Source organism: Lycium barbarum, chromosome 10, assembly GCF_019175385.1.
Source record: "Lycium barbarum isolate Lr01 chromosome 10, ASM1917538v2, whole genome shotgun sequence".
In the NCBI taxonomy this organism is placed as follows: domain Eukaryota; kingdom Viridiplantae; phylum Streptophyta; class Magnoliopsida; order Solanales; family Solanaceae; genus Lycium; species Lycium barbarum.
In genome coordinates, this window is record NC_083346.1 from 117,581,422 (window position 1) to 117,607,410 (window position 25,989).

The window sequence follows — 25,989 nt, forward strand, 5'->3', positions numbered from 1 at the left end:
CGATGAGAGAAGCAGAAACTATAGGTCACATTTGGACAGGTTTTTCAACTTCTTTTACCTATCGGTCACAGTTGGGGCGATTGTGGCATTCACAGCAGTCGTGTATATTCAAATGAAACATGGATGGGGCGCTGCTTTTGGGTCATTGGCAATTGCTATGGGCCTTTCCAACCTATTGTTCTTTGCTGGTACTCCTCTGTATAGGCATAGGTTGCCCGGAGGTAGTCCTCTTACGCGTGTGGCCCAAGTTCTTATTGCTGCCTTTCGCAAGAGGAATGTTTCATTCCAAAGCAGTGAGTTTGTGGGCTTGTATGAACTTCCTGGTAAAAGATCTGCTATCAAGGGCAGCAACAAGATAGCTCATACCGATGATTTCAGGTAAATTTCAAGGGTTGCTCCTTTTTTCACTTCTTTTCATGTTGGTTTTCAACAACGAAATTTAGGGAAATGACAGAGAAGGTATAAGAGAAAAATCCTGGCTATGCAGTCAAAACTCAAAGGTAAATATTTTATTAATAACTCAAAAACATACATTTATAGCTTCAATTCCTAACTGAGAATCAAAAATATGCTACTAACTTATCTGCAAAACCAAATCACAAACAAAGTGGAAACTAACTCCTCAATTCAAGCCCACAGACTCTTTAACTATTTGAACTTCCTAAATTTAGCTACTCATAAACTGATTTTCTGCAAATCTTTTAGAGATAATGCAGCTATCTGTTTTATTTCTATAATATCCTGAGACATATTGTCGACATTCATATTGTTGGATTGTGTGACCGTCTCATGTAAAAACTTAAGTTGTTAGATAGAACTCACCTTTATTTACTTAAGTTTTCAACACGTAGTACCATGTGTGATACGACACTCGGACTAGTCCTGATTTCCTCCACTATATAATGTATGTTCAATGCAGATGTTTGGACAAAGCAGCACTGCAACTAAAGGAAGATGACACTGCCAATCCTTGGCGGCTTTGCACCGTGACTCAAGTAGAAGAAGTTAAAATCCTGATAAAACTTATTCCAGTTCCAGCATGCACAATAATGCTGAGCGTGATCCTAACGGAGTACTTGACTCTATCTGTCCAACAAGCCTACACATTGAACACTCACATGGGACATTTAAAACTTCCTGTCACCTGCATGCCAGTCTTTCCCGGCCTCAGCATATTCCTCCTGCTCTCCCTTTATTACTCCGTGTTCGTTCCAATATCCAGGCGGATCACCGGCAACCCCCACGGTGCTTCTCAGCTCCAGAGGGTTGGCATTGGCTTGGCGGTCTCTATCCTCTCAGTGGCGTGGGCTGGTGTCTTCGAGAGGTATTGTTGAATACTTGCTTTTGTTACTGCTGATTTACTAGAATAATAAGTAGCTTAGTTGTAGGAGTTTTTGTGTAAGTAGGACGTTTGGCCATAGATTCCAGATATTTTTCACTTTATTTGGAATTTATAGAGTTGGAGTTGTGCTTGGTTATACTTTTTGCAAAAAATATTTGGAAGAATGTTCATATTTGAATATACTTAAATACAACTACGAAAGTGAAAAGTGAGTTGGAAAACAGGTTATAAGCTATTTGAAATACAACTTCATGTTGGATTTGAAATTTTCATGACCAAACACTGATTTTCAAATAAAGTGAAAAATTATTCAGGAAAAAAGTGAATAATTTTTGTGGCCCAATGGGTCCTAAGTAGCTTAGTTGTAGGAGTCTTCGTTTAAATTAAAAGTTAAATTTAGTTAGATAAGTCTAGTTGAGATATGTTAGGTTTTTGAACTTTATTCTGCATATTTTCTGTTTTAAAGTTGGCTATTTAAAGTCCTCCATGCTTAATGAAAATTAAGAGACAATTTCAATCATTTTTAATCTTTTTGTGTTGCACCATCCTTTAAAAAAACAACAGGTACCGGAGAACTTATGCAATACAGCATGGTTATGAGGCTAGTTTTTTGACTCCTATGTCTGACCTTAGTGCCTACTGGTTACTAATTCAGTATTGCCTAATTGGAATAGCTGAAGTTTTTTGCATAGTGGGATTACTTGAATTTCTATATGAAGAGGCACCTGATGCAATGAGAAGTATTGGTTCAGCTTATGCTGCTGTGGCTGGTGGACTAGGTTGCTTTGCAGCCACAATTTTGAACAGCATTGTCAAGTCGGTCACCGGGGGGAAAGGCGAAAGACGAGAATCGTGGCTATCCCAGAATATTAACACTGGAAGATTCGACTACTTATATTGGCTCCTCACTATCATGAGTCTCATCAATTTCGCTGCTTTTCTTTATGCAGCACATTGTTATAAGTACAGATCGACGGTTGGGATTGACCGACAAAGTGAGAAAGGGCCTGGATCAGATTATACCAGCACTAATGGACAGGATCCCATTAGAACTCCGCAGTTAAGCATGTTTGGACGAGAGTAGTACTCGGATGGTTGACCCCTAGGAAGTCCTCGGGTTGCATCCCAAAAAGTAAAAAAGAGCCTACCTCAGAAACCATATTTTAGTTGTTCCTTAACAAAGGGGAAAAAAGAAAGAAAATTCCATTTTCTCATTGTTTTAAGCATTGTTTTTGATAAGTTCTAATCTTGTAAGTGTCATGGTAATAGTAGGAGGCAAATGAAGCCAGGACCTGAGGAAGGGAAGAATAGATTTTTACTTTCAGTTACTGGAAATAGGATAAATTGCTATTTATTGCATGATCTTAATCTTCTTGTAATATTCTTGAAATTTGTTCATGTTCCTGACATTCTGCTTTCAACTAAATCAACTTTCTACTGTAATCTAAAGTTGTTTAGATCAATTCAGGCAAATTAAATACATATAATCTTTTTTGCTTTATGCATATGATATTTGAAAGTGACTGATCCGATTAATCTGAATTTGTGTACTTCATTAACATTTTTCTTATGAAATTTCAAAAGTTATATTGATATTTATGTCTCGCAGCTTACTAAGGTGGATATAACATCTTCTTCAAATGAAAGAAAATGAAAACAAAGATGAACAAGTTTGAAGCATTTTTCACAGCACATAAATATGGCAAACGATGGTTATCCGACTCAATACTCTTCATTTCTGCCATCTAAGATCTCCAATTTTTGCTATAACAATATAAACACACCTTTAGGCTTTCACATTATCAACTTCAAGAGACCTAAAAAAGAATCTAACAATTTGGCATTTCTACGACACAAAAAACTGAAAAATAAAATCTATAAGCAACATTAACAAATGCCATGCATATAGCACTAAAGCTATCAGTTTAATGATGCCATTGGAAGTGTCCCACTCCAGCGTAATAGGTATGTGTTCAATTCTTATTGTCTCTCCTTTCTATAAAAAATAGAATAGTCGTGTATGTCAATGAATTTAAACGGAAATATATATTCATTAGTTATGATTAGGACACTAGTTTAATTAAATAAGTTTGGACCTTTGACTTTTACATCGAACAAGTGTCACACATCCACGTGAGATGGGGAAATGAGTGGAGCCAAATCCCACATAAAGCAACTAAAGAGATTGTGACTGACGTAAGATAACTAATACTTCGTGAGGTGTTACTGTTTGGAGAGTCAAATATTTTGTTATTATAATTTTCTCAAACTTTTTTAAAATATTCCGAATCATTATGTTACTCGTAATACTTTTCGTATAAGCTTCAAATATATAAATTTTATTTTAAGAATTTTGAACAATCTATATCCAAATTCATATTCAAAATTAAATATTTTAATGTTCATACTCCGAACTCCTTCACATAAATTGGAACACATGTAATAAGATATCTCTAACTTAGCATGATTTTCCATCTTTTTTTTGCGCGGATTGCCCTTCAGTGGTCTTTAAGTTTTGTCCTTCAAATTGGTGGTCTTTAAGTTTAGTCCCTCAAATTGGTGGTTTTTAACTTTTGTCCTCTGCCTTTGAAAATTCCGTCTTAAGGCAGAATTTTGCAAATCTGTCCATGCTTAACTAAAATTCTAACTTAAGGCGGAATTTGCAAAGACAGAGAATAAAAATTAAAGACTACCAAATTGAGGGACAAAAATTAAAGACCACCCCAGCGAAGGACAATCCTGCAAATTTCTCATTTTCTATTGAAGAAGTGCGTGATTTTAGAAGAACTCAAGGATTATGACCTTGCATATGCATGCGTTAATAGTTTTAGATATGCTAAATGTTATCATGATCAATTATATGATGATTACAGCAGAAATACAGAATAAGGTTGCGTACAATATTCTTGTGGTTCAATCTTTTCCCGGATCCTGCACATAACAGGAGTTTAGTGCATTAGGCTGTCCCTTTTCTTTCGTAGGGTAAAGGTGCAAATATACCCTCAACTTTTGATTTAAAGCAAATATACCGCTTATTAAAAAAGTGGTGTATATATACCTCCGTTACAAAATGGTGCAAATATATCCTTTTCGCTGACGGATTTTTTTTTCAATCATTTAGTTTATTTTTTAATTAAAAAAATGACATATGGCTTTAAAAAAATATCTACCCACTTTTTTAATAAATATATTTGTCTAAAGCCATATGGTAATTTTTTTCTGGTGTGTCGGGTCTGGTTCGTTTTAAAAAAATATCTTCGCGACTTAAAAAAATAATTCTATCCATTTTTTAAACGAATCAGACTCGACCCACCAGAAAAAAAAAACTACCATGTGGCTTTAGAAAAGTATGTCCACTCAAAAAAAAATGAGTTGACTTTTTTTTTAAAGCCACGTGACATTTTTTTTAAGAATTAAAAAATAAGCTAAATAATTTTTACAAAAAAACAATTAGCAAAAAGGGTATATTTGCACCATTATGTAACGGCAGAAGTATGTATACACCACTTTTTTAACTAAGGTATCTACTCTAAATTGCAAAAGTTGAGAAGTATATTTGCACATTTTCCCTTATTTATATGATGATTACTTTTGAGTTTAATTTACTATGCAAAATTTGTTTCCCAACGAAATGCTTTATTAACATTTTTCAGATTTTGTTATGAAGTTCCAAAAGTTATATTGCTATTTATGTTTCAAAGGTTACTCAGGTGGATACGATGTCTGCTTCAAATGAAAGCAATGGAGACAAGACGAACAAGTTTCAAGTAACTTTCACAAATATGACAAACGATCTTTATCCGACTCATTCTTCATTTCTGCCATCTAATATCTCCAATTTTCGCTACAACAATATAAACATACCTTTAAGCTTTCACACTATCATCTACAAGAACTGAAAGTTCTAAAAATTTGGCATATCTATGACACAGAAAAAAAAAAACTGAAAAGATCCACAGCAACATTAGCACCGATGCATACGGTCCAGTGATACCGGTGGATGTCTCCCACTGCCGCATAATAGGTATGAATTTAACTTTCATTGCCTCTACTCGTAATTAAGATAAAAATAAAAATAGAATAGTCGTGTATGTCAATAGAACTCGACAGTAAACCACGAAGATTTTCACCAGTCATCCAGAGCTATATCACAAGAAAATTCTTGATGCCATCAACTGATTAATCACATATGAGATCGAACTCATAATTGGAACAACATACGGAACCCAAGGGAACATACAATCCATCAAATAACAGACAAATTTTCAATGGCAAGAAAATCTTTAATTTCCATACCTCACTTGAAAATTTCAAGAACATATAGTACAAAATTTTGATGTCTGTCTAAATATATTTCATTCCTGAAATATATTGTTGTCTAGAGATCAGATACTGGGCTAAAGAATATATAACTCCAAGGAGTCCTAATATCTTAACCTTGATGATATCTGTCATCAAAACTGATGGCAAATTAAGAGGTATTGTCAGCAATGGCATAGAGTCGGCCTGTTTTGTGTAGCTCCAGACAAAGCGATTAAAAAGGATGTGACTTGGGAATGTTAGTATGAGAAGTGCCAAATTCTTGACCGCGAAAAACCAATCTGGACCTCCCACATCTAATCCCCACCCTGCATTCCCATGCCATATGTTTTCCCATATGCTATACAGGGTAGTTAGCACCAAGTAGGCAGAGATAACAACTACAACAGGGAAGTACCTCTGTTTGTCCCCAAAACCCGCAACAAAATCAGAATCCTGGTTAAGTAGCAGCAAGATCGGTGCCAAGAAGAAAATAGAACGGTTTGAACCACCAGTGAGATAGTTGTTCAAGATCAGGCATATAGCAAAGCACATGATCGTGGCAACATTACCAACGGCAGGCATCCAGGCACCCTCAGCAACCATTCTTTTGATTGTAAAACTTGGAGCAGCAGAGGCTTTGCGTTGCTGCATGAATCTTAATCTCGGGGGAACAATAGTAGAGCTACTTTGAACTGAATGGCTGTGTCTAACTCCACTCCTATCTGTTACCTTTTCTCGCATCAGCGAAGCCAGCTCAAACTTTACTTCAAGCGCAATAAGCATAAAGATTGCAGCATATAAGCCAAGAAGGGAAGTCCTTGCGCCTTCAACAGCCAGAAGGGTTACCAATTTGCTGTCTTCTTCCCCCATATCTTGGGCTGAACTATCTCCAAGGATGCTTTTATTTATTCTAACTTGGCCCTCCAACAAATATGTCACAGGGAAGAGAGCCACAAGAAGTGCAAATACCCATGGCAGAAGCTTTGTGCTTGAAGCAGATGGGAAGTGAGTGAAAACAACAAATACTGAAGTACAGACCATGGTGACAACGATGAGAGCGTGGAGGATTGCAGCCTGGAGAAAATATTCTGCTGATATGTAAATTCCAAGAGAAATGCCTATAGCAATGGCATAAAATGTCCGTAATTCAACGACATATTTAATGGGGATGGTGGATGTAACAGAGGCCAGAGTGAGCAGAATTGCAACAATAAGCAACCATGAGGGCCACGTAGGCTTTGTTGCGAAGAAGCCATAAATAGAAATGTCATCAGCAGATTGACGAGCAGCTTTGATTACGTCCGAGTGGTATGTCCATGACAAGGGGATTGGTGGCTGCATCAGGATAAACAACAAACCTGTTGCAACCACCAGCACCAAGCATCTCTTTGCAGACTGCAATAAAAAGAAGAATCTCTTAATTACTTGAATCCAGTCAACATCTCCAACTAAAGCGAATAGAAAAACTGGTCTTCTACGCAAAACAAGAGGACATTTATCAGGTTGTTGCACTTCCACATGTTTGTAATATAAGTATGAAGTATCCCTATTCTATGACCAATGTTTGAAGAACAGTTAAGGGCAAACAAATAACATTAACTAGGCTACCCAAATAAGGAGTAGCAGACCAACAGAGAATGGGCATGTGTAAGCAAACAGTCTCGATCTGTAATTATGGTAAAAGAAATTCTCTCTCTTTAAGACGGTTCAGAACAGAAAATCAACATGTTAAGCACATTTCCTTTTAGGGTAATAGATTTTATTCTATTAATAAACACTGATCTAATCACCAATAGTTTTTTAAAAGGAACGAACAAAGCAACAAATTAATTGGAGGGAATACCATAACATGTGAAAAGTGAAGTGCAACAATCGGAACGCAAGCCAATCCCGTCAAGAGGAAGCAGGAGCCTAAAAGCAAACCATCAGAAGGAGGTCTACCATGCCACCATTGAAGAGCTTCAAATACTGTTTCACGACAGAACCAAACTGATAAAGCAACAACAGCAGCATGAGCGTAACCTTGCCAAGGTTTCATCTTTGAGGCAGTTCTTGACTTATCCCTGCAAGAAAAACAGATTAGAAATCTGAAAAGGGAACACAATCTTTTTAGTATATGTGGGGTTTGTTTTTTTCTTGGGGTGGTGTTGAGGGGAGGCAAGGGCAACATCAATCTGGATCAGGGAGACACCTGTAAAGAAGCAGGGGAGGAGAAACAGCCAGCAGGAGGACAGCTGACACCCACAAAACTCCCTTAGAAGTGATAAAAAGCACAGCCAGCTTTGAGGAGTATAAGCAAGTTAGGACCCAAACAGCCTTTGAGCCAATGCGGTTGTCCGCGGAAAGTCTCCTCACAACCGCCAAACCAATAAAAGTAGTTATGACTACCATGTAACTTGGGTACATCACATCATCCTCCAACCCATAGTAGTAAATGCTAGAGTAACTAAAGAAACGATTTTCAATATAGCATAGCAGCAAAGCATGGCCAATCAAATCAATCTCGGTCAGAAAACGAAATTGGGCTGGGAGGATAGCCAAACCAGGAACGGCCATTGCCAGGATAACACTACCAACAATGAGCTTGCAAAAGGATTTTAAAGGCATGCCTGACATCCAAATATTTAGATCCCAGTAATTGTGCATCACGAACCATATAACCATCAAGCTTCCAAGCACAACAAAAGCAAAGTATGATGAGACACTTTTCTTCGTGAAGAAACGAGCCAAATAAAATCCTGCTACTGCCGGGAGTGGAACAAACTGCATATTGAAGTAAAGATCATCAACATATGTCAAATATTTTTTTGGTTCTTCACTGGTTAAGAATAAGTCAAACGTATGAATCACAGAAACGTGGACTAATGCCTGTGAGCTTCTCAGACACATTCAAGCAACAATCTTTATGCTATTTCAATGTGTGAAACTTTTCAAATATCCAACGATGACAACATGCCCAGTGTAATCCCACAAGTGGGATCTGGGAGGGTAGGATGTACACAGAGCTTACCCCTACCTTTGTGGGATAGAGAAGTTGTTTCTGGTAGACCCTCGGCTCAACTTTTCAAAAATACATTTTTAATAATTATATGGCAAAGATCCACAAGGAAAGTCTTTTTTTACAGTCTGATCACCAAGATCTCGCCAAAATGATTGCTTACCTTTTCATTTCAAGCTCACAGGATTAGCCTTGGGTTTAATTTTGTGCAGTCTTGGGTTTAATTTTGTGCAGTCTTAGGGTAGTTCTGCCACTAATTAGTGAACCCAGGTTATCGTTTTTTTACTTTCTTCTACCTTTTTTTTTTTTTTTTTTTTGTGAGACTGAGCTATGAGTGCTATCCTTTTTTGCTTTTTTGGTTCACTTACATTCATCAACTTGGTTTTAAAATACACAGCAGATATGTCGGCGCAACAATTGAAGGGGATAAAGAAAAGGAACGACCAAACCAAACCACTGTTTTAGGTCTTTCTTAATTAAACTGTAGGTTCATATATAAATTTGTAATTGTACTGAATACTTGGCCTTTAATTTTATACACGAAATCGAAGAATATTGAACCAAACAGAACAAAACCACATGTATTAACATACATAGTATATATCAAGTTTAAAATAACGAAGCATTAAAATTTACCTTCTACAAGGACATCCAGTATGTAAACATGAAAATATGTTCATTCTCATGGTAGCGGGGCGGGCCCATTATCCCGAAGTTTCAAAGGTTGGGATTGGTCCTAACAATTAGCCCTAAAAGGATTTCTCGGTCTTAAAAATAATATATGCTTAATTTCACACTTGCTTCAAATTCTAGCAAAAATTAGATATACCATGGATAGACATTGAAACTAAGTTATCTCTGGCTTTTACACCATAGGATTCATTGTGTGCCTAAAGGAGAAGACTCTTGCTTTCAAAACTTAGACACTTTTCTTTTTAAGAATTGACCTGTCCCTGGGCTGATAAAAGGTCAATATACCAACTCAATCAAGAAGGTAAATATAAGTTAAACCCAGCAACAAAACCCTCTTATTACTGACATTTTCATTAGCAAATATAGCATCTGTTAAAAAGACTAGCAAGAAGATCACTGAAACATCCAATTCGACGACTTCCTAAAAAATAAAAGATTGCTTCTCAATAGTGACAAGATTGAAAAATCGAACGAAAAAAATTCTTATTTCATCTACTTTTTTGGCGTAAACAAAAGATACCCACGTGTAAAGGATGGGGATGGATTGATTGATATATGTGTTTAGCCACTTATACACCGTGTACTTACTTTTTGACAGTCTTGGCGCAAGACAAGATTGATATTTGGTTTATCAAAAATAAAAATAAAAAATAAAACATTTACATCCTCCTAAAGTTCTTGAATTAGGAGTTAAGGACCTAAAGCTTCACAAGTAGGTATTTGATGCTGACAGTGTCCTTGCAAAACAAAGGCAACTAATCTGGTCCAAATAAATATGCCTTAAGCCTCCTACAACCAAATCTAGCATGGAAAAAGGGAAAGATACAGTACAGTACCAGTTTCTCCCAAAAAAAGGAAGGGGGGGTGGTTGGGGGGGGGGGGGGGGGGGGGGATACAGCAGCAAATATTATCCAAGAGCAATACACCAATTGGATGCAGGATCTAAGATTCAAAATTAACCATGAAATCACAAGTTCATTGAAGACATTGTTAAGAATGTCAATATTAGGTGTTAGTGTCCCACGTGGTCAAGGGAAAAGGCAGCCCGAATGCACGAAGCATCCCCTTTCACGTAGAGCCCCGGGAGAACTGCATCTCAAGAGAGTATCTGTAAGCAGTCTACCCAGCCGCAGACATATTTGGCCAATTCATCAGTTCGAACCATCACCTATAGGTCACATAGAGACAATTTTACAATGTGATCAAGGGAATGAGTTGTTATCTCTTGATATGATCTTGAACAATCCTCACCTCATGAGCTAGTTTTTGCGATTGTGGTAGGCCCTAGATCAATATTTGTTACATGGTGTCAGAGGCAGACCTATCTCTATCACTGTTTTACCTAATTATCTTGCCAAGATGTCCAGACCTGGTGTTGGGCTGGAGGTGCTAACTATCTCAAATTGGTCAGGGAATGAGTTGTTCTCTCCTTATATAGTCTTCGGCAACCCTCACCTCATGAACATTTGACAAAATAAATGCATTACAAGTTTAGCCCACATAAGAAGGGCAACAAGAAATTAGATACGGTTATGGTGCCTAATACAAACAATTCCTGTATCCGGCCTTAGTTCCAGAAATTGGCAATGAGAGATGAAGATGTAACACAAAAAAAGGGTCAAATGGAGCATTGTGGGTGTGGTAATACAATAGGAAGAAATCCAATAAAATGAAAGTTCTGCAAAATGATTGTACGAGAGAAAACGATCAAAATGGTCCTTAATGTATAGGTGTTACTTTATTTGTTCCCTGATATATCCCACTTGATTGAAATGGTCCTTAATGTATAACAAAAGGTGTTCATTTTGGTCCTTTACCCTAAACCTAACAGATTTGCGGAAAAAAAAAAAGTTAAGTGTAACTGTGGCCCCCACATGTTTAACAAAATCTGCCATTGTTGTCTTCTTTGTTAGCTCCAAAGAAAGAGCTCCATAAACCTAACAATGTTTTTATGAGAGTACATGTGCCTTAAAGGTCGTAAAAGTGCGGATGTTTAAGATTACTGTGCTAGACAAATTTCTATTGAGAGAATGTACTTGAAAATTAGCAAAATTCATATCTGATGGATGGTACAAGTAACACTAATGGAGGTAGAATAAAAGATTGTCATCTAAGATGGTTTGTCCATGCTCTACATAAACCTACAAACGCATCGGTCTTAAGTTCGCCCTAAAATGAATGAAGGTGCTTCAGTAAACCTACAATCTCTTGGAATCAATAAATAAACTATGAATATTACATGATGGAAGCAAATGATTTGGGTACTACCAACTCACTGAGATTACAAACTAAGTTGTATTCACACTTACATTATGTTTAGTGCTTGTTTGGTATCTCATTTTGTCATATTAGAGATTCATGCCAATGTAGAGATTTGTACAGTCAAACCTATCTATAACAGCCATGCTCTATAACAACATTTCACTATAACAGCTATATTTTCGGTGGAACTGATCTTTCAGCCAAAAAATATCAGAACAAACGACGCCATTATAGAGAAGTTTGACTTATAGTTATGGAACCTTACATTTTAGACGATACACACTTTGTCTAAAGTAAAATTATTTGGTATTAGAATAAGATGGGCTCGTGAAAAGGGACTAGATATAAAAAATTCACATATCCGATTTAGATAATACCAACTCATGGAGATCCAAACTGAGTTGTTTTAACACTTACATTAGGTTTAATGTTTGTTTGGTACCTCTCTGGTCAGGGTTAGAGATTTGTATCAATGTGGAAATTTGTATGTCAATGTAGAAAAAAGTGTCAGACTTAGAGAACCTTACATTCTAGCGGATCCCTAATTCTTCTTAAAAGAAATTGTTTGGTATTGGAATAAAATGTGAACAAATATAGGGACTAGATAAAGAAGATTCACATATCCAACCGGCTAATCTTACATTGGCACCAGTTGAGTTAATTAATATTTATAGCTTAAGATAAAGGAGATACAATGTGGATGAAAAACTATAGCCAGGGGCCACTCCCTCATCTAAAGGCATGTAACATCACTCTCAACGTTATTATCACTGAACTTTGAGATTCCTAAATCAGAGCACAACCAAGCGTCCCAAAGGTGCCCCATCTAACTAGGAGAACTATGATTTGTCTTCTTGAAATTCTTTGGATATTTCATGTTTATCTCACATTACATGTCATTTTCGCATATAAATGAAGATCTAAAACAAAATAAAGTTAGCAAAGTTTAAGAATTTATAGTCACCAACCACACTAAATCTTGCCGGCTAATACAAACTAACCACTCTATTCACCTTAGGTGCAAACATAATACCAGTAAATATAGAAGTCCTTCAACAAAGAATTTTGTCAACCCAAAACTAATTCACACCATGTTCAAAGGGGCAAATCTAATCTAACTTCACTATTTAATAACAGAGGAAGTCAAATAACAAAGTGCAGCACGGAAAAGGAATACAACAACAATATACCCAGTGAAATCCCACAATGTGGTGTCTGGGGAGGGTAAAGTGCACGCAGACCTTACCCCTATCTCCTTACCCCTATCTCGGAAGATAAGGAGGCTGTTTCCGAAAGACCCTCGGCTCAAAAGAAAACATGACGAGAAAAGATCAGATAAGCACAAGCAGTTCAAAGCAAAATGAAAATGAAACTAACGAAAGAGAAAAAGTCATGATAAAGCAGTCTGAGAAAAAGAAACAGTAGCTACCACAAATAAATAAGATAATCGAAACACAAGAAACAACATATCGTAACATGGAAAGGGAATGAATAACAGAAATATAAAAAGGGATTTTGATCAAGTAATATAAATTAAACACAGAAAAGTAAATTTTAAAAAGAACAGTTGCGCAAAATACGTACCGGAACAGGAAACCCCACCACGATCGCTCCAGCAGCACTTACAACGACAGCCGAAGCAGTGAATCCTATTGAGCTAACAGCATCAGAAACCATACCAAGAGCATAAGCACCAGCTGCAGCTGACCCTCCCAGCATTGTTATAGTCACAAGCAAGTAATTCAAAGGCGGTGGCACTTGAATATACCGTCCAAACGAATGAAACACAACCCTAACCTCCAAACAAACAACAACCACAAACAAAGCAATAGCTCCATTCACCACACGAATACTCTGCAACTGATGCTCGTTTTTCGTCACCCACCATAACCCCCCTCTCGTCGACGCATACAGTTGAAACAAAAACGGAACGAAGAAAAGCAGAAACAAATCACAAATAGACGCCCACGAGACAAATATAACCGAGTAATGCGACGCGATATGAAACAACAACGGAAAAAACAACAGATTCAACGTATGAACACAACCCTCGAGCTGTCCAAGTATCAAATTATCATCCGGTACATTCCCCCCATGATAACTCATGTGTTCCTTCATTTTAAACGACGATACTCTCGGTACACAAAAAAGCCAATAGAAAATGCAATTAAACACCATAAGATAATAAGCTGCATTAACCATACCAACTGCAGATACTGTTGCCCACGTAAAAATCGTCGAACCAATAATCGGACAACAAGCAAATAACAATCTCTCTAAAGCAAGCACAATTGTTGGATACTCAATTTGAATCCACTTAAACTGAAGTGACATCCATACACCAATCAAAAAATTACCCAAACTACACACTGATATAGCAAATAACCCTAAGATAACCGAATTAAACGTTGAAAACATGGATGAACTGAAGAAAAAAGCGAATTGCGAAACGATTAATGAAAACCAAACAGCAAAAAACGAACCGGATTTGAAACTTAGTGAATCGAGTATATAAGCTATCATTAAACCTAATGTAAGTGTAGCGATAACAGGTGTACCGCCTAAGTCAATTAAGAAAGCGGCGATTGGAACTAACGCGATTGCGATACGCGCGTTGTGAAGGAACGTTGTTGGTTGTGAGAATCGAGATCTAACGGAGTTAGGGTTCCGTTCAACGCCGTTAAAGGAAGATGTGGAGGAAAGTGAAGGTGCGCTAGTGGAAGCGGATATATATGGACGGAAAGTCCGTGGATGGAGCTCCGGCGGTAACATTTTCGGGTTTTCCGATCTGCCGGCGCCGTTAAATTTGTAACGGAGTTATTAGTGTGTTGTGTTTTTGATTTGCTTTGTAGTAAGGGCTTTAGCTGAATTTGATGTGTATGAGCGTTACGAGTTCTGACTAACACTTTGTTTGGATGGCTGTTACTGTTTGTATACTATTCCTCTGCTCCGTTCCATAATAAGTGACTTTTTAGGCTTTTTATTTTGTTTCAATATAAGTAGTGTTTTAGGATTTCAATAAGCGACCCTTATTTATATAATCAAGAATCATTAAGCTTTAAGCTTTTTTTTTCTAGACATCAATTAGGATTAAGCTAGTAAAAATATTCCTAATTTTCTAAAAATGAGCACTTTTTCAAGAGGTGTGCATGAACCTAAAATGTCACTTATTATGAAATGAAGGGAGTATTGCATTATTTTTATGGATATTTTTCTTCACCAATTGTTTTGATGGATATAATGTTTGATAGATTGTATCATTTATTCGTCGCTACTTAATATTACAGTGTAGAGCTACGATAAAAAGATATGATAAAGAATAAAATATGATTATTAGATAATAAGTTAAGAAAAAATAAATAAGGTAACTGCTCAATAACACTAAATTGGTCGTTACATAAAATGAGTTTTTTTCCGTCATTACGTAATGATGAACGATACAATAAAATTAAAGTAACAATCAAATAAATATTGTATCTATGAAATAATAGGTGACAACCATCCAAACAAGGTGTTACGAGTGAGAGTGAGTGTGTGAAAAATGAAGTTGACGTGTTTGAGTAAACGAGGACCGTTGGATCTTTTGTTCTCGAATTTGATTGGCTGCTCCCGTTAAATATAGTGATCCGAGTTGCACTTCGCATTGAGGGGACTATATAATGCTGGACTTGACTAGTTTTTAACCATAATGGTTCCGATTTCCTGAACCGTTTTATTTTTGTTTTAGTATGAGCGGCAAGAACTTTAAGAAATAATTAGAAATTTTTTAATCTTATAATCTTAAATTAAAAATGTATGTAATGTACTAAAATATTTTTTATATTTTGTGGTTTTAAATTTGCTATGTAGGATATTTAATTTTTCAACTAACTAAATATAGGAAGAGTTACTCTTTTTGAGACAAACTAAAAAGGAAAGTAAGACACTTAAAATGGGACGAAGGAAGTAATGTTTCACTTTATTTGTAATTTTGATGTTGGAATTGAAGATAGAGTTGTGTTGGGTTATAACTTTTGTAAAGAATATTTGGTTGTTTGAATATACTGATAATGAAAAAAGTATAAACATGGTTTTTAGGTGTTTTCAAAATTCCAAATATAAATATGTTATAGCCAAACGTTTTGATTTTCAAAAAGTCAAAAAAAAAATTCAGAGAGTAGGAAGAAATTCATGGCCAAATCGGTTCGAGTGTCACCGTTTAACGATATTTGGTTTGTCAGAACTTGAAGTAAAATGTGGGTGAATTGCTGTGATTTGTTATTAAATACTGGGCATGACTTGCTAAAACATTGAGTTATCGTGATAATTATGATTTTGACCACAAATTTTGATTAATTTCCGAGGTTTCGGTTGTAAGACTTGTCTTGAAAGCAAATTATTATGATTGTTGGAATTTGGCCACAAATCCTGATGAATCTCCTAGATTTTGTCAGCATTTGTGGGCGCAATACACCGGAATATGGATTTACAGTGGCTACTCTTCATCCTTAATAGCAAGGCAACTAATACAACTCAGGTAGCGAACCCGAAAGTGGCCACTCTTTCTCCCAAATGGCAAGACAATTAATACACTAGGATCCATAGTGGCAACTCTTCCTCCCGAATAGCAAGGCAAAACACAAAACCAGTTTTCAATGAAACCAAGTCAACAATGGTTTTTCAAGTTCATTATGGCAGTCTGAAAGAATGTTTATTTCAAAGAATGCCTTGCAAAAACTCATCATATCATGCAGCTTATAAGGTTTATACATTCTATGTTTAATGTGGGCTTGTCCCCTCACGCACATTAATCATTAATCAAAACATGTAATAGATTTCAAGAGTGTAAAATCAATTCATCATATCATTCAAAACATGTTTTTATAAAGAATCAATCTTTCAAGAGAGTTTGCAAAAGAAACATATAAATTACCTTTATATTCAAAAAGGATTTTATTTTTAAAGAGACATACCTTAAATTATCGTTAAAATATTCCAAACGCAAGCTCCACGCTTCAAAGAATCATTCTACATCTAATTGAGGTTTGTATGACCAATAAACTATAGATATTCACCAAATTCGCAGCTACAGTTCATAGCTTGAAACACACATTTACGGACTTCGAAATCCGATCTTCACCGTTCACATTTAAGACCTATATGTTGGGACCACTCAATTAAACTTTGGGCTCGATTCAATGGTTAGATAAGTGGAAAAGGTCAATTTAATATGGATGGTCGGAGGAAATTCTACAGTAAAAATACAAGGGTTTTGTTTTTAATAAAGTGCATCTAAATCAATCATATTTCATGATTCTACCAAGTATTCCATGTCTAAAACATAATAATAATGCCATATATCCATAAATGTGTGAGGGTGTTAACTTTTTGAACAAATCCCAAAGCTTCATCCCATATTTGATCTTGAATGAAGTTTTCACAATCTATCGATTTCATATAATGCTTTGGTGTTAATCTAGTGATTAGTTAAGGTAATTAACTTAGGGATTTGAGGAAAAACTCACCTTAGAGAGATGATATATGGCTCTGGTGGAAAAACCCTCTTCGTGGACGTTTTTGGGTTGTATTTATAGGTTATCATAAAGGCTTGGGCTTTAACACCTTCTACAAGAATCGGGATTTCTATTTTACACGTATTCTGTAAAACAAGCATAACTTTTTACTCACATGTCTGTTTGGGCTGCATAATATATTTTTGAAAAGGTATTTCAATTCCCTACGACTTTTATGTTTTGAGTGTGTCCAAAGGTCAAACTCAAATACCCGCAAACTGGACATAACTGAAAACAAAAACATTTTCTCTAATTCTTTGTTTACGAATTTTTAATTAATCAATTCACAACTAAACTCTTTCTGATTTTCTCACATAGTAATTAAAACAAGAAACGTCTGTAGAATAAATAAGCCAATCTATGTAGGTTCGACATTTTTCTATACTATTATTTAACAGAGTACGAATTAAAATATATATATATATATATATATATATATACACGCCAGACACTCATTAACAATGCATGCTTTTTGGTAACAGATTTTTCCATTGCCCAAAATGATTCTGTAGAAAATTGAGATAGTGTGCAAAATATTTCTATCGACCAGTGAAATTGAAGTTGAGAGGAAGGTTCTAGTAGCTTGGGATAAGCTCAACTGGCCAAAAAAAAAAAAAAGGAGCAGATATATATGTTTGGAACAAAGCTGCAGTATTGAAGCAACTATGGACCCCTAACAAGAAGAAGGATAAATTATGGATACATTGGGTGTACATACTATATGAAGGGAAGAGAAGCATGGAATGTAGTTGCAACGCAAGTTTAATGGATTATTCAAAAATCCTTCAAGCTGCAAAATACATCATTGAAGCCAATCTAGAAATTGAAGAGATCCTGAGAGCTGAAAAGTATTCCATCAGAGATATCTATATCAACTCATAGGGCAGTTTTCTAAAGTCGAATGCAGGAGCATCATTTACAACAATCAAGATAATCCAAAGTGGATCTTTGTGACATACGTAGCCATCCGATATAAAACGTACACTAGAGATGGATTAGTTAAACGGGGATCCAACTAGCTTAATATGTTATCTATGTGAGATGGAAATTGAGGACCATCAACATTTGTTTTTCAATTGTGAATTCTCAGCAAATCTCTTGTCAAAACTCCTCGCATGTCAGGACATCAACAGGAGTCTTTGAATTGATATGAGGAAGTTAACTAGACAACCAGACATACTAAAGGAAGGCCTCTAAGCAATCCTATATTGAATGGTTCTGGTTGGGATAATATATCATGTTTGGTTGGAAAGGAATCAAGGAATTTTCAGCAGAAGAGTATTCTGTCATAATTCTAGAGTGTGGTTCATAAACAATCTATATAAAATCCTATCGATAATTTTAGGAACGTGGAACTATATGATTTTCACATGAAATAATAAACAGTAAATTTAGTCAAGAAAAACATATTCCAATCAGCCATGATATTTCTTGACTTTAGAGCGGAAGCGTTTTTCTTTCCTGTTCTTCTTCAGAAGCTATTTCTCTCTCTTTCCTTACACTTACAAAATAGTTTTGATGGCAAACAACTATTCTATTTGGCAGAGAGAGGACTCTTTTTAATCTAGAGAGTTTAGAGACGTTATTCCCACATTCCATCAACGTGAGAAGTGGGACATATGGGTAGTTTTATACGACTAGGTAACCTCCCCATATTTATTTATGCTTTAACTTCTTTTATTATTAAACCAAAAATGATTACGTGACCACAAAAATTTACATTCTCCCACTTGGCGCACGTCCATTAACTTAATGGTTTAATAAGCATGGCAATCGTCATGTGCACAATTACTGTTAAATCCAATCATCATTCGTTGTTGTTAAGCAAATCAGTTAATATGAGTCGTGGCGGTTGTACATCACTTTATTCGGCATAGTCCCTTTCAAGTACTACAATATTAGTCTATTACCCAACACAACCTTTTAAATACATAATGGGTCCATCGATAATGCTTAGAATACTTTATCTAAGCCAGAACCTGTCATCATCGTTCTCAACATTATGTATACAAGAGAAAACAGGTAACAATAGAAACATATATATCATTGAGCTCAAAGCTTCAATTGCATAATATAATAAAGTCATTACATAAAAAGTCATTCATTGCCATCAATAATGCCCATTCTTTCAATATGTTCAACAAATATCTTAGGCGGCAATCCTTTCGTCAAAGGATCAGCAATCATAAATTTGGTGCTAATATGTTCAACTGACACTTTACGTTTATGGGTTTCCTCTTTAATCGAAAAGTATTTCAATTCCATATGCTTAGCACCTCTCGAATACTTGTCGTTTTTAGAAAAGAAAACTGTTGCAATATTCTCACAAAAATTTCAGCGGCCTGGCAATACTGTTGACTAGTCCAAGTCTTGAAATAAAGTTCCGCAGCCAATTAGCCTGAACCGTGGCATCAAAGCCCGCCACAAACTCAGCTTCCATAGTGGATGCAGCTATAACAGACTACTTCAGACTCTTTCATGATATTGTTCCTCTAGCTAATTGGAACAAATAACCAAATGTGGATTTTCTTGTATGCACACAACCAGCATAATCTGAATCTGAATATTCAACCACATCAAGATGATTAGATCTTCTATAAGTGAGCATATGATCTTTCGCTCCTTGCAAGTACGACAACACTTTTTTTTTTTGCAGCGTTCTAGTGGTCTATTTCTTGACTACTTTGATATCAACTCAGCATCCCAACAACAAAATTGATGTCTGGTCTCGTACTTTAGGCTCCCAACTATTGATGCATAAGGAATATCTTTCAGTTGCTTAAGTTCCAAAATTGATTGAGAAAAATTTATATCCTTTCTGAATTGGAACGGGACTTGATGAACATTTTTTCATTCTAAATCTCTCTAACACTTTATTAGTATATGCTTTCTAAGACAACCCCAACAATCCTTGTGATCTATCCCGAAATATTTCTATCCAATCACATATAATGCCTCTCCCATATCTTTTATTTCAAAGTGGTTAGAGAGAAATTTCTTGGTATCGTGCAACAAACTAAGATCATTAATAGCAAGCAAGAAGTCATCAACATACATGACTAACATAGTAAACTTACTCCAACTGACCTTCAGATATATACACTGACCCATAATGTTTTTCTTAAATCCAAAGGTGACAATAGTTTCGTTAAACTTAAGATGCCATTGTCGGAAGCTTGTTTAAGTCCGTATATTGATTTCTTAAGTTTGCACACAATGTGTTCTTTTCCTTTAATGGCAAACCCCTCGAGTTGATCCATAAAAACTTCCTCCTCTAAATTCCCATTCAGAAAGGCAGTTTTCACATCCATTTGATGTAGCTCTAAGTCATAATGAGCTAATAAAGCCATTATAATTCTGAGTGAATCTTTTCTAGAGAGTGGTGACAATGTCTCCTTATAGTCAATGCCATCTTTATGAGTGAAACCTTTGGTAACAAGTCTGGCCTTGTGATGCTCGATGTTGCCACTTGAGTAGCGTTTGGTGTTAAAGACCCATTTGCACCTAACCTTTTACAACCTTTAGGTAATTCAACAAGGTCCCAGACTTCATTCTGTTCCATAGATTTCAACTCATCTTTCATAGCATTTATCCATTGATCAGAATTACTACTTTCAGTGGCTTGTGAAAATGAAACTGGATCATTATCATTTCCTAAGTAAATTTCTGATTGGTGTAAATATACCAAATAATCATCAGAGATAGCAGGTCTCCTTTGTCTTTGAGAATTTCGTAATGCTACTCCTTGTGATTCATCTACCTTGGGTTCATAAGCTATGGCTTCATCCGGAATAGCAGGATAATTTATTTGTTATTCTTGTTGATTGTTAGGTGGTACAACAATTTCAGGAACAACAAATTTAGAAGAAGTGCAAGGTAGATGAATTCGCACCCTAACTTCTTTGATTTCCACATTAGGTGGTTCTTCACTCACACTAACTTCACCATTCTTAATGAACCTAGCATTTCCAGTTTCAACTCTTCCCGTACTATGATTAGGATAGTAAAATCTACAAACCTTTGATTTTTTTGGATAACCAATGAAGAAACCACTGATTGTTCTTGAATCCAGTTTAGTTTCTTGTGGGTTATAAACTCGAACTTCTGTCGGGCAACCCCAAACATGTAGGTGCCTCAAACTAGATTTTCTACCAGTCCACATTCAAAAGGTGTCTTTGGAACTGCTTTACTAGGAACTCAATTTAGCAAATAAATGACAGTCCTTAAAGCATACTGTAACACCCCAAAATTTTCTTTTTTTGAAAGTAACAACTCAAATATTTTTTAGAAGAAAAAAAAAGATATATTTTTTTTTAGTTATGTTTCGGGTGACCTGACTTCGGGAGGTCGTAACCCCATCCGAATTTGGGAATTTGGGAAAACTCATAAAATGAAAGTTGTAGATAATTGAAGTACCTTTCCAACCATATATTATGGGCTTATAGGTGACATCTGGATAAAGAGGTAAGGACATTTTAATACAGAAAGGTCAAGCTGGACAGCAAAATTTGGCCCAACCCGATTCCAAGTCGGGTCAGGCCCAACCCCTTATCCCATTAAGGGATATTTTCAGCCTCCCTTCTTCATTTCCAGACCAAGAATTTCCAGAACCTCCTAGAGAAAGAGAGAGAAGAGAGAAGAGAGTAGAGAGAAAAAAACAACCAAGATTTGATCAAAATCTGAGCTCCGAATCCCAAAGCTCGTGAAGAGAAAAGTGTAGTGCGAGTTGTCATCGTCATTTTAAGCTAAATATTGACCTTGGGGAAGGATATTTTCGTGGTTGAGCTACTGATAAGGTATGTATAAGATTTATTTTATGTTATTAAAGTGTTTATTTGGAGTTTTAACGGATTAGAACGGAGAAAATAGCATTATAAACTCGTTTGTTGCCTTATTGCAATTTATGGATTGGGGGCTGTTTTGTTGGATTTAAATGAGTGGAATTAATGGAGTTATGATGTATAATAATTGTTGATATTGTTATTGATGTTGTTGATAAGTTGTTGTTCTTCAATTTGGGAGAATGAAGTGTATGAAGATATTGTATACAAACCCGTTTTTGGATTGGGACTGTTGTTAGTGTTTTTAGCATAACTCCTTGTATACAGCTCCGTTTTGAGTGATTCAAGATGTTATGGAAAGCTATTTCATATACCTAAACCTTTCATTAAGGCTGTAAAACCCAGTTTTTCCTTTAGCTACCCGAAAGGGGTGATGAAGTGCAGGGGGAGGTGTTGTCCAGATTTCTGTTTTGAACATTCTACATGGACTGCTGTTAGTATTTTGAGCATATCTTTTTGTACAAAATTGCTGTAGGGGTGATTCAAATTTCTATGAGACCCTAAGATATATATATATACAACTTTCATTGAGGACACAAAGTCCAGTTTTTCCATTTACCCCTTCGAAACTGAGCAACAATACAAGACAGTAGCGCTGTCCAGAATTTCTGTTTTGATAGTTTGGGCTGATTTTCGTTGATTTCGTGTTTAGTTGTGATGTGCTGGTACTTTTGAACTTAAGTAGATATTTATTTGTGTATTTAAGGTATATATGCTCTTGTACAAGCTAAGAGGAATTATTTGACGAAGTGGACTTTGATTGGTCTATGGCGTAGATGATTTGAACTCCTCGAGTTGTGGTAGAACTTGTTGTGTGGTAAAACGCCAAGGTTTGTGTATAAACTTGAACTTAAAATATCTTTATTTTTCTGGAATTTTGAAGTATCTTGATGAGTTATTTCTTTACTCTTCATCTTATATTATTGTATGGTTATTGTCTCAAGTATTGCAAGACTTTTGCTAAATCGCCCACTTGTATGAATTGCTTGATCATTTTGCATTCTTGTTGGGACTTTGTCCTTTTTGTTATGGTGACTAGTCATCGACATTGGCATGCCCCTCGATTCGGATCTTGCCCATCTTGACTTTGGATTTACATTTCGTCTTGACGATGGATTTTCGTCCATTTTTTAGTACGAGTGGAAAGTCACTTTCAACATGGTTCTTGATTCTCTTGATATTGGGTGACGACCCTTCTTGATATGGGCTTCGGTCCTTCTTGATTTCGAGGCTTCGTCCCATCTTGATATTAATTGTGCGTAGTGTGATGGCATGACGTACATATTGGGCGAAATTGGTTATTTGACAAATTTTCTTGAATTGAATTATAAGCTTTCTTGATACTTGAGCCTTAGTATATTAGTAATGATATTTTGAAACTCTCCAAGGTTTGTATTCGATACTTTGATATACTTGTGCACTTGGGCTTATTGTTACCTTATTGAGTCACTTACGGCGAACAAGGGAATTGGAGAATTTAATGGCTCCAAGCCCAAAGTTTATACAGCACTAAGTTTTATGCTTAGCGATAGTTGTTTTCTATCGTAGGTAATGTGCGAGATGAGATATGAAGATGGCCACTTGGAGTATACTTTTGGGAGCCTTAGTGAAGATCACATCTGCATATGCATCTAGTTTTTGTAAATTTTTTGGGACTTGTACATGATACATGTGTGGCAAGTATGTATGAAATTTTGAAGGCTTGTGGAAAACAAGACCATGTGCTTGTAACTTAAACTTGGTGACTTGTTTTGCTATTTTAGGGTGTGTTTTCACCCAAGTCATGCCATATACTGAATTTGCATTTTGTCTTGTAATTATGTACAATGGATGATATTAGTTTTGTGAAAATCCCTAGTTTGAGTTTTGTGTATCTTATGGACCCGCAATGGTGTTGATTTGAAAATAAAATTTCAAAACGAAGTTTCTTAAATGTGTTGACTATTTGAGAAGGGAATTACCGTTTTAAAATGACACTCTGTTATTGTATTTCATCTCAGAAATTTTTCGGAGAGCGCAATGAAAAAAAAAATGTCGTACTTTCAAATATTTTCGCATGGCCCTTTTTCCGCTATTAAATATATTTGCGAATATCTTTTGGCATAAGTTTTTTTTATAAACGACATAAGTGTAAAATTATCTTTTGTTTCGTAAGTGGTATCCTCCCAAAGGGGGGTGCTACAAGTGTTGGTATCAGAGCCTAGGTTTGTGATTCTAGGACTTTTGTTGTGATTTGTTGGTATACTGTTCCTTTTTGTCACATGTTTTTTTTAGTATATAGCGCATATGCATCATGTACATGTACCTAATGCAATGTGATCTTCCCTTATGTAGGAATAAGTCGTGGCATCTTCTACTTTTAATAGACTTATGGAAGCCGCTCGTGAGATTTAAATAACTCCAATGCCCAACCTGACCTACAAGAAGGGGTTGGAGAACATTTTGCTGATTCTAATCCTCCTAGTGCAAGTGGATCTGAAGCGGGAAATAATCAGGGTACAAGAGTTGGGCCACACCCTCAGATGAGTCATAGTGCTCCTGCTATTGATCCCCCTTTTCAGCAAATGGCTGATTTCTTTCGTCACATGGCTAGAAGAATGTCTGCCTCTGATGAAATGAACTTTGAGAAAATGAGAAAAATGGGTGGAGTTGAGTTTGAAGGTACTGTTGACCCTACAGATGCCGAGCAGTGATTGGAACGGGTTGAAAGAGTTTTTGAGCAATTAGAGTGTTCAGACGCTGCCAAATTTAAGTATGTTGTCTCATTGTTACAAAAAGATGCCTATGATTGGTGGGTAAGTGTACCGAATGCCAGGGCAAAACCTCCTGTTCTTACTTGGAATGATTTTGTGAAAGAATTTCATATGAAGTATGTCCCACCTGCTTATCATGATGCAAAGAAAAAAGAGTTCTTGAATTTAGAGCAAGGGAGTATGTCTATTGCTGAATATCAACAGAAGTTTCTCAGGCTATTTCGTTATGCCGGTGGTATTATTAATAACGAAAAAGATAAGTGCAGGCGATTCGAAGACGATTTGAATAATTCCATCAGAAAATCTGTGGCGGTCCTACAACATGAAAACTTTTATAAATTAGTTTCAGCTGCTCTCACTTGGGAAAGGGTCGACAAGGAACAAGCTAGTAGAAATGAACACAAGTTCAGGAAAGCTGATGCAGATTCAGGAGGTCCATCAAAAAAAGGGAAGGTTTGACAGTTCTAAAGCTAATATTGTTCGCAAGTTAGCCCAACATAAGCAAAATAGATCAAGTTCCTCTACTGCCAGCACTCCAAGCTATGGCCAAGGCAAGACTCGTATACCCACTTGTGCACAATGTGGAAAGAATCACTTTGGTACTTGTAGGAGAGCTTCTGGTGCTTGTTTTAATTGTGGGAGCTTCGATCATAAAGTGAAGGATTGTCCTAATCCTAACCCCACTTCTTCTCCGCGTACGGAAGGCTCGGTTCAAAAACCTATTACCACTCCCTCTCAAGGGAATAGAGGTGCAAGATCTAGAAACACACAAGCAATAGGTGCAGGTGGAGCCAACCAAGCTAGTGGGTCAAGAGCTACAGCACGAGCTTATGCGATGAGACAGAGGGATGACCAAGATGGAGCAGATGTGGTTGTTGGTAAATTTCACTTATTTGACTTATGTGTTGTTACATTATTTGATCCTGGTTCTACACATTCCTATATTTGCTCATCATTGGCTTTTCCTGAAAATGTGAAATCTGTGAGACTCGATTGTGGTGTGCTTGTCCAAAGTCCTTTGGGTCAACAAGTTATTTGCAATCAAATCTATCGAGGTTGTCCCTTGGTGATTCAAGATTTAGTCTTCCCTGCTGATTTGATTGAAATGCCTTTCCAAGACTATGATGTCATTATCGGTATGGATTGGCTTTATAGATACCATGCGGTAGTTGATTGTAGGTAGAAGCATGTGACATTTAGAGCTCTTTCACTTTCACACATCATTATTCAAGGTGAAAGATCATTG

General features: G+C 36.3%; 1 protein-coding gene and 1 pseudogene across 1 annotated transcript; one reads left to right on the forward strand and one right to left on the reverse strand.

Moving 5' to 3' along the window:
* The first annotated feature begins 2,351 nt into the window (after window positions 1–2,351).
* LOC132616247 (5S ribosomal RNA) lies at window positions 2,352–2,469 on the forward strand (annotated as a pseudogene).
* A 3,021-nt stretch (window positions 2,470–5,490) lies between these two features.
* On the reverse strand, window positions 5,491–14,478 carry LOC132615340 (uncharacterized). Its single transcript, XM_060329924.1, has 4 exons — window positions 13,182–14,478; window positions 7,836–8,407; window positions 7,488–7,707; window positions 5,491–7,039 (listed from the first exon to the last, which is right to left on the reverse strand). Exons 1-4 carry the CDS (start codon window positions 14,367–14,369, stop codon window positions 5,687–5,689), a joined length of 3,333 nt encoding a protein of 1,110 aa, XP_060185907.1. The 5' UTR covers window positions 14,370–14,478; the 3' UTR covers window positions 5,491–5,686.
* Window positions 14,479–25,989: the final 11,511 nt, after the last annotated feature.

Excerpts from the sequence above, each read along its gene's own strand:
- LOC132615340 (XM_060329924.1), bottom strand. The coding sequence starts at position 14,369 with ATGTTACCGCCGGAGCTCCATCCACGGACTTTCCGTCCATATATATCC. Across the intron at positions 8,408-13,181 it reads TGGTGGGGTTTCCTGTTCCG|TTTGTTCCACTCCCGGCAGT; the intron begins GTACGTATTTTG and ends TTCAATATGCAG. Across the intron at positions 7,040-7,487 it reads TTCACTTTTCACATGTTATG|TCTGCAAAGAGATGCTTGGT; the intron begins GTATTCCCTCCA and ends TTTTTATTGCAG.